At 34.4% G+C, this 10081-nt stretch overlaps 1 protein-coding gene across 1 annotated transcript; it reads left to right on the top strand.

Annotated features, from left to right (window-relative positions):
* Nucleotides 1–335: 335 nt before the first annotated feature.
* Nucleotides 336–9931, top strand: LOC131953674 (26S proteasome non-ATPase regulatory subunit 9-like). The gene is made up of 6 exons (XM_059316983.1): nucleotides 336–438; nucleotides 5269–5371; nucleotides 5589–5788; nucleotides 6098–6199; nucleotides 8850–8938; nucleotides 9219–9931. Exons 1-6 carry the CDS (start codon nucleotides 349–351, stop codon nucleotides 9244–9246), a joined length of 612 nt encoding a protein of 203 aa, XP_059172966.1. The 5' UTR covers nucleotides 336–348; the 3' UTR covers nucleotides 9247–9931.
* Nucleotides 9932–10081: the final 150 nt, after the last annotated feature.

The following is a 10081-nucleotide window of genomic DNA, read 5'->3' on the forward strand; positions in this document are numbered from 1 at the left end:
TGAATGATTTCATTTTCCCATAAAAATAATTTATCTTTTAACTTCCTGGCACGATAAAACTTGTGTAGCTGCTAACGGTATGGACAGTGGCGTAGCCAAGCAGGGTTTCTTTCAGGGTTTTTGGGATATGGAGGGGGTTCTTTGAAAGAAAAGTATATATTTTCTATATAAATTCTATTTTGTTCGGGGTGGGGGGGGGGGGGAGGAGAGATGACTAGAAGAAACTCTGATGTATCTATGTTTGAGAATTTTAAAACAAATAATGATTATAAATTATAAGGTTTGTTCCGATAAACTTACCTGTTTGTTTATGATTATGTTTTTTATTTATTTCCGGTGTAAACTAAAATGGCGGCCACCAAGCGCTTCCAAGAGCTAAGCAAAAGAAAACATGAAATCGAAAGTAACATAAAACAGTTTATGGACCTCCTAGAATCAGTATGACAATTTTTAGAAATAGAATAATTAAAGCATTTGATAAAAATACTAAAATATATTTAAATTATGATATATCGTAGATTTCTAGACCTTTTTTTTAAAGTTGCTGTTTCTTTCTGACACACTCACACTGTCGGCACTGTCTGTACTATGTGACACAGCAACTTTTTAAACTTTTAATTCAGTTCACTCAGTATTCTGACACCCACCAGCACTCAGCAGTTGACACAAAGTCTGAGTAGATCTAGTTGAGTTACAATATTGAATATACAACACAGTGACGAACAATAGTGACATAGACTTTTCGGTAAAATCACGATATAGCGTCGGTTATTATTCCGGAACTATACAGCAGTAAAAAACAGTAAAACCATGGCGTAGTCTGTCGAGCCGGTCCGAAAACCACCGGAAATACTGTAAACCATCATTTATTTGCCGCCATATTATTTTTAGTACATAGGGTAAAGGAGGGCGTTAAGAGCCGTGTGGTATTAAGCCCCAATCAACACCCCACCCCCATAAAACCCCCAATAACACTGCTAATCTACTTCTGAGGTAACAACCACTGCTGTTCTTTGATAACAGAGAAGCAGAGGATTCATTTTATGTAATTTATGACCCACTTGGTCCAATAGGGAGAGGATGAGACAGGATTTAATCCCACTGCTCTTTCCCTAAAATTTCTCATCTCCATAAAACCATTTTGTGAACTTTTTTTCCAAATAGACATAACTTGGGAAACTTTACTTTGTAATAAACCAAATGAGTTTTTCAAGCCCATTCTTTGTTCCTGTATTAGAGCATTGGTTGTTGTACATTTTAACACTATTTTTATAGCTATGGCTAGAATAGTTTTATTTTGGTGAATTTTTTTTGCACAGTGATTATTGGTGCCAAAACAAAATGGCCGACATTTGTCCCATTTTACCATGCTATAAAGTTTTTATCATTATCAGAGTAAAACTTGACTGATCATAACCATAATGGTTTTATTTGTTAGATAATAACTAAATCTACATGAATACATTAATTTTGTCCACTAGCTTGCCTGTTTAGAAAAGTTATAACAGATACTGTTATGTGGCTCTTGAAACCCTAAGTGCAAGTTTCTCATTTATTAGACCACTGAATATGACACTGGTATAGGAATAGTTAACACAAAATGTATTAATTGTTAACAGACTTGTGTCTAAATGATAGAAATACAATTCTAACCTGCTAAAAAGTAAAAATTCAGCCATCTGATGTTAGCAAGGTAATTTTTAAAATGGTACATGTACTTATTACCCCTAAGGGGCAATACAGCCGACCCAGCCCCCACCTGTTTCTAACCAACCATAAAACTTCTAATCTCTTTGTAGGTAACAGGAATAAATGCTCTTAGGTCTCAGCCAATCTGGGGTGGTATGTTATATAATTTATGACCCTCATGGTCCAGCAGGGAAGTAAACAGACACATTAATACCACTGCTCCCCCCCCCCTTACAATTTCTTACCCCCATGATACCCAGCCCCCACCAGTTTCTGGCCCACTATAAAACTTCATCTCTTTGTAGGAAAACTGGATTACAATTACAGATCTCAGACAATCTGGGGTGGCATGTTATGTAATATATGACCTTCATGGTCTAGCAGGGTGGAGACCAAAGAGGAATCAGTACCACTGCTCTCCCCTCACATTTTCTCACCTCCATGATAGCCAGACCCCCACCTGTATCTAATCCACCATAAAACTTCATCTCTTTGTAGGTAACATGGACTAAGTTCTTAGATCTCAGCCAACCAGAGATAGCATCTCCTTATGTAATGTATGGCCCTCAGGGTCCAGCAAGGAGAACAAAGGGGAAACCAGTACCACTGCTCTCCCCTCACAATTTCTCACCCCCATGATACCCAGCCCCCACCTGTATCTAACCCACCATAAAACTTATCTCTTTGTAGGTAGCATGGACTTAGTTCTTAGATCTCAGCCAACCAGAGATAGCATCTCCTTATGTAATTTATGGCCCTCAGGGTCCAGCAAGGAGAACAAAGGGGAAACCAGTACAACTGCTCTCCCCTCAACATTTCTCACCTCCATGTCATGTTATGTAATGTATAGCCCACATGGCTTATCAGGGGAAAGCATTAAGGCAGATTAGTTAGTACCACCCCTTTTTACATACAAGAATGTCAACTCTGGACAGCTACACACTAGTATACTAGCTACACACTAGGCATACTAATGTGCCTACTGTAAACTACTAGACTTTAGGGCTTAGGCCCTATGTACACCTGCAATTGTATCAATTGTAGACTGGGCCCATTGGGGCCCTAGTGATGGCTAGTATCAGTTAAAGTGTGTGTACACAGCATTAACTATTTTGTGGTTAGAAATTAATTATTTTTATTGCAGAGTTAGTCTAAACTGGGAGATAATACTTATTGCCCCATTGCCCGGCTCCTTTCACCCCAAATGCTGATTTTGGGGGTATGACAATAAATGTTCAATTAAACCCATTTAAAGTATATTTAATACACTTTGTTATTATTTTTATATTCTGTAAGATATGTTAGAATAATTTTGCCATATTTTCAATACTAAAAAATTCTTAGATTAGTAGAAATCTTTAAAAATGTACAGGTGCTAAAAAGTGTGGCTCTTAACGCCCTCCTTTACCCTAATGTTTAAAAATGTGCAAGGATTGATTTTAGTTGCATTTTAAATACTGTTTTGCTAATTATTTTGTATTTCTAATTATTTTAAGTGTATGTGCTAATTATTGCTGCTACTAAACATTATTCTAGTTATTCTTACTACTTTTAACTTTAGTTAATCTAGCCTAATCGTCTTATTTACTAACAGAACTATAGCTGGTTGTCGCAAATCTTCTGCAGGTTTTTCTTTAAAAAAACATTAATTACTACACTCGACTTTATTATTAATATTTAGATTTACTAATTGTTGCTAATTTTTTGTCAGTTAAACATTAAATTGACTTTATTTTTCTTTCACCGGTCAAATAAAGTATGGTTTACAGTAACGAATGTTACCGAAACTCAACGAACATTACCCAATAATTTCCGACGCTATATCGTGATTTTACCGACTTTTCACTAACGGGTCGTCCATAAATGACGTCAGTGACGGATGGAAGGGAGGTAAAAATCGTCCAAAAAAGCATGACGTCATTTATGGATGACCCCTAAAACTACAATTAGATCTACGGTAAAACTCCATTTTAGTGTATTTTATTCCCCTTGTTTTAAATTAAACGAAGTGTCTACTCGGAAGAAGATTTTTCTCCCCAACGTCTCCACTTAGTCGGCAAAAGATAGCTCTGCGCATGCGCAGTGACCTATGGCTAGGGTTAGGGCTAGAATGAGGGTTAGGGGTAGGATTAGGGTTAGGGATAGGGTTAAGGATAGGATTAGGGTTGGTGTTAGGGTTCTGCGGTTGTAAACACATGCATGCGCAGTACCATCGAAAACATCGCAGCTAAGGCAAGTCGTAGTTTCTCTCCATTGTGCATGCGTATCGCATGCGTATCTTATTCCGGCTAAAATCGGCCTAAACTAAATTAGGGGCCACGGCACAGCAAACTTTTCCATTAGGCCTACATTATTTACAACCATATTATATCACTCTTATGTTAAAGTCATGGCTAGCCATGAATCGGTTTGACATTTTTAACCGGTTATGAGTTGCTAACTAGTGATCAACCAAATAGGAGACACATGGTTTTTTTTTTTTTTTTTGTTGTGATTTGAGCGCAGGTCTTATAAAAAAATGGCTCACAATATTTGATTTCTTTTTTCTTAGACCGATAAACCTAATAATGCTTCACCTTTTTGCTTGTTTTTGTACCTACTCAGTTGATAGATAGTTTAAAAGTTCTATTGATTTTAATTAAACCAACTTTTAAATTTAGCCTTTATTCTCCAAACCAAATTTTAAAATGCTTTTCTGGCAGATATAGCTCATTCCACACATAGCTTGTTTTTATAATGCAAAAACTCTCCATTTAGCTCGTGGTAAACATTTTTAAAAGTAGTTCTAAGAAGGTCGCTGGAACTATGATGAAAAATCATTGGAAGTAATGCGTCCGGTGTGGACGCCATATTCATATTGTTAGCAATACTATATTAGTGTGAGTGTGCGAGACCCATGCACCACTAATTCTTGTACTACAAGACTTGCAGTTGTCATCAGTTTTCTTATTGATTAGTCACTTAATAAGTGTCACAACTTGGAAAAGTTGGTGAGATACCTCTGATCATTTTTTTGTTAATTTAGCCTTCACAGCGGCTGTAAAAGAATGTTTAAAAAAACTGTAAACAAGAAAAAAATTCTGAAATTTAATATTTTCAATCTAGATATTATAAAAGTTGCAAATGCAGAGAATGTGGAAATCTTTCTTTGCAGTTAAGGCAAAGATGTAAAGCTACATTCCTATTTATTTAGCCTTCATCAAGCCAAAATTTTAACCTGAAGTTTCACTTTAATAAGACAAACTTTGATTGATACAGTGATCATATTTCTGAAAACCCCACTTTGTATTAATTTGAAGACAAAACTTTGCCAGTAAATATTTTAAATAAAATCAGGCTATTGTTTTTAAAACCACATGATATAGTTATGGCATGTTTATTTACACTTTCAATGGAAAAAAAAAACAAATTATTTTTGGCTTTTTAAAAAAGCTTGTTTAGCTTCAGAAACTACTAAAACCATCAAATGTGTCCAGTCTTTAGTGAAGGTGGGCAAAAACCACAAAATCAAGATTTTATAACCACATCTATTTTAAAATACTACACACAATTTTTTTAACACTAATTATCATTATTTAGCAAAAAAGTGTTGGCCTGAATGAACCATTGGTGGACGCAGAAGGTTTTCCAAGGTCAGACATTGATGTGTACTCATGTCGCCATGCCAGACACCAGATTTCCTGTGAGTAATATGTTGTATGGTCACCCTCATAAACTGTATTAGTTATTCCGCCTAATAACAAGATTGGCACTTTTTAAGCTTCACTGATGCATTAACCAATCAGCTTGAAGAAAAAATGTTTAATTTTATAGACATTTATTTTTACCAAATAGTTAAATTCTACAATGATAGTGATATTTGTATAATAATTATAATGTTAGCGATTATATATTTTCAGGCCTTCAAAACGATCATATTTCAATCATGAAAGAAATTGAGGAAGAATTAATAAATATCCACCAAACAGCTCGTGCCAATAAAGCGGGCGAGTCTCTCAACACATGCACAATCACATCAGGAGATGAAATCATGGAAACAGAACGTATTCCATTTGCTTTGATTGACAGGGTGGACCAGGGCTCACCAGCTGCTCATGGGGTATGAGTTATTGTTAAAATAGGTGCTGTCCTGTAATGTAATTGTGCCATCCAAGTCTTTATAAATGCTGTCTTTTATACTGACTAGGATTTTCTAAATCTGTTGGATTATATAACTTTGTGGAAGATTAATTTTAATCTATAAATTTTAATAAATAATTTTTTAAAGCTGTACCCCCTTTGATCAAAGGGTTGGACATAGGGTGTAATGCGAAATACTGCTGTTATTGTAGGGTGTGTTGTGTGCATCGTTTTTACAAACGGATGAATATAATACTTTTGTTTTTACACTGTTTAAAATCTTTATTAGGGACTAGAAGTGGGGGATCAGTTGATAGAATTCGGATCAGTCATGTCTGAGAACTTTACCAATATGCAGTCAGTGGCTACAGTTGTACAGCATTCCAAAGATGTAAGTAATTCAGTTTGTACGGAACAGGTTTTTATTTACCTAAGGCAGTCAGTTGCTACAGATGTACAGCATGTAAGTAATTCAGTGTGTACGGAACAGGTTTTTATTTGCCTAGGGCAGTCAGTGGCTACAGTTGTACAGCATTCCAAAGATGTAAGTGATTCAGTGTGTACGGAACAGGTTTTTATTTACCTAAGGCAGTCAGTGGCTACAGTTGTACAGCATTCCAAAGATGTAAGTGATTCAGTGTGTACAGAACAGGTTTTTATTTGCCTAGGGCAGTCAGTTGCTACAGGTGTACAGCATTCCAAAGATGTGAGTAATTCAGTGTGTACAGAACAGGTTTTTATTTGCCTAGGGCAGTCAGTTGCTACAGGTGTACAGCATTCCAAAGATGTGAGTAATTCACTGTGTACGGAACAGGTTTTTATTTGCCATCCAGGACTCTGCTGCCCTTTTTCAGTACAATACCATATTTAAACACAATATTTACATGTTCAGCATTTGTCACCTGCGGTTGGTTACAATATAGTTCTATTTAAGCTCAATCATATATATTTAAAACACAATATTATAACATTTTTCTGCCATTGAAAATTGGTAGCAGTCTACTGCATGACTGGTTATAGCTAGAAATTTATTTAAATAACATTTCTTTCATAAAGCTAGGTACATATTTAAGTGTCATAAATTGGCAAGTCATCTTTTTCCAGGGATGTGACTTTTCCGAATTTTAGCGGAAATCCGATTTTTCCGTTTCAGTTGCGATTTTCCTCCGCTGATTTAATTTTCGCCGAATTTTTCCGCCGACTTTCAGTTTTTGTCGATATTTTACGAAGTTTTAAAAATTAGGAAAAAAAATGGAAATGTCTTCTACGGAAATGGCCGACATGCTCATTCCACTTATTCGTATTTAAATTCAAATCGAAAACTACTGTACTTAGGTCAAACGGACACTCGAATATGCGCATTTCTTTTCGATTGGTCGATTGCGCTAGGTCTGACGGTGCTAGATCAAGATTAAATGTAGATTAAGATTCGGAATTTCGGCGGATTTTCGAATTTTTCAAAGCACACTTTTTTTAGTCCAAATTTTCCGCTGATCTTTTCAGTTAACTATTTATCAAAAACACGGGAAAAGGTAATCTAAAATAATGCAGTTATTCAAATGAAACTTATACAATGTATAATATACATCTCTTAAGCCTGGTAATCTAGCTATCGATATAGCCTAATTTACCTATCGGTATTTTAACCCGCCTAAATCTAGAGTTTCTCTCTGATTCTATTTTATTTCGCAATCTCAAGTTAATATTGAAATCCTCGCAAAAGGTGACTATGAGAGCTAGACTAACCCGCCCACCCTCGTAGCAACGGTGGCTCTTGTGACCTCACCTTGACCCCAAGTACGTGTTCGGTACTGCTTGTGGAAAAAAAATGACGTCACAGTCAATTTCAAATAGCTGTTCCTGCAATATGCTTCGTAGGCCTACAGATAAAAAAAAAAAACTCAACGTGACTACGACCGTGTCTTGTTTGTGGAAGAAAAAATACGTTCAGACTGTTTTTAAATTTTTAATAAGGGGTCTTCCATAAATTACGTCACATTAGTAATAAATATAGTGTAACGTCATATTTTTGTACTTTAAAAAACGTAATGTTAGAAACAACTGCATTTTAGCCGCTATTAGAAAACTGTTGTAAAACATTGTAATAGAAATTGAATAAAATACCATTTGTTGGTCGACCTCAGTCAATATTTTAGAAAAAAAAATCGATGTTTAAAAAAAATAATCAAATTAATTTCGAGGAAGGGGGGGGGGGGGATTTGTTGGCTGAGGTGTGACGTCATTATGGGGGGGGGGGGAGTCTGGCTTTTGTATGAGAGAGGGGAGGTAAATATCGTCCCAAAAAAACGTGGAAGACCCCTAACAATTTACATTTATTCAAAAAAAAAACATAAATATGGAATAATGGATGTGGCTTGGCTATCAAAATGATTAACTTAGTTTCACACGTCAGACCCTTTCTAATTTTAGCTAACCTGGTCCATTTCATTTTTCCATCACATGAACCTAAAACTTTCAAATTATAACTAATTTTAATCTAGGCTCTTATTACAGTTGAAGACAAATATTTTTACCAATCCAATCTTTAAAAGAATATATATTAGGCATTAGGCCCCCTATTTAAAAATTGAAAACAGGAGTACATCTAGAATGTACACTAGATTAGTACAGTTTAAATTAACTTAATGGTAAAATAAAACTTAATTGCTACTTTTGTTACATTGTAATTTTTAAAAAGTTGTTTATAAGGTAAACATTAAATTGCAATTAGACAAGACTTTCAATGTTATTTTAGAGTAACATAAACTTCTTGTATTAAAAATATTAACTTCATTAAACAATTAATTAGTACAGTAACGGTATCAAGCTGCTTAACCGCGATAAAAAGTAGATAAAACATACTGAGTTATTATCCGAAGTAAATTTCCTAATTTTTTTTCCTGGTCTGGTCACATCCCTGTTTTTCACCCCTTCATTATTCACTAGTAAATGTCTTTTTCTGTACTTATTAAAAACCTATCACACACATATAGGCCTCTTACATGATTTTTTTGTATATCACATATAACTTTTTTTTTTAGAAACCACTGAGAGTTGTTTTACAGCGGAATGGTCGTGTTTTTAATGTAAATATCACACCATCAACATGGAGTGGTCCTGGATTGTTAGGGTAAGTTAGATGTTTTAATATTTTTGGTTCAGAGTATACTAGGAAGCAGTTTTATTAGTAAGGAAGGTTGAGGCCAATTTGGATAATTGAGAAAAGTAATGATTGTAGTTTTCAACTTCATTTTATTTTGTTTTTGTAAAAATGATGTTTATAGGTATAATCATGTACATTATTTCTGAATTTTTTTGTTTAGAATTAAGCAATGGTTATTTTGAATACTTGATAAATTTAAAAGTTTAAAAATTATTTTTTTAATAATGTTTATTTTTTAAATCCACAGGTGCAATATTAAGCCATTGAATAAGTGAAACGGTCATTGTAAGCTATGTTGGTGATTTAATCTTTAGGTTTCTGTTGGGTGCACTGATAATAATAAAAAGATTTCAGTCAACTTTCAAGTCATGGGGAGGTATCTGTTTTTAAAGCACTTGAGTCATCACTTAGCTCACCGCTAAAGAGTGGACAAATGCTAGCTAGTGACTTTTTTAAATGAGAATTGTTTTGAACGATTTCATATGAGTTTAATTATTTAGCATTTTTTTAATTATTGTCTTAATGTACATGAATCTAAAGATTGACATTTTATCTTTTATATATTGTTCATTTCTCCTGATAAACTTACAACACATGTAGTTTTGCCTAGAAATATCTATTACCTGTGTAGATGTGGTTGGTAGTATTTACAGGATACTCTGGGCAAATTTAGTACACGTAGAATATACTTCAAAGTTTTCTGTAACACCTACTTAAAAGTACTAGAGACTAAGCTAATTTAGTACACTTAAAATGTACTAAATTGTTTCTGTAAACCCCTGACTCCCACTCCATGGTTGGCATCAGATGGTTGCCATGTTAATAGATAAACGGGTTGCCATTTTATTTGATAAAAATGTTGCATGTTTGTTATGGTTAACCCACAAAATGAGAGAAAAGTGACCACATGGTATTGTTTTGTACATACATTTTTAAAAAAATAAAATCCTGTTTAAGCTGTTTTGCCTGTTGTTTTTTTTTTAAAATCTTTTACAGTATGTGCATTAAAATAGTTTATATTTCCAGTTTGGCAAGGCGAAAAGATGATGCATTTTCAACCACAACACTTTTTTTTTAATTTTAAAATATTCACATAATTTTTAAAAATAA

Source organism: Physella acuta, unplaced genomic scaffold, assembly GCF_028476545.2.
Source record: "Physella acuta isolate Inbredline_101_S28 unplaced genomic scaffold, ASM2847654v3 ptg000937l, whole genome shotgun sequence".
Lineage (NCBI taxonomy): Eukaryota > Metazoa > Mollusca > Gastropoda > Physidae > Physella > Physella acuta.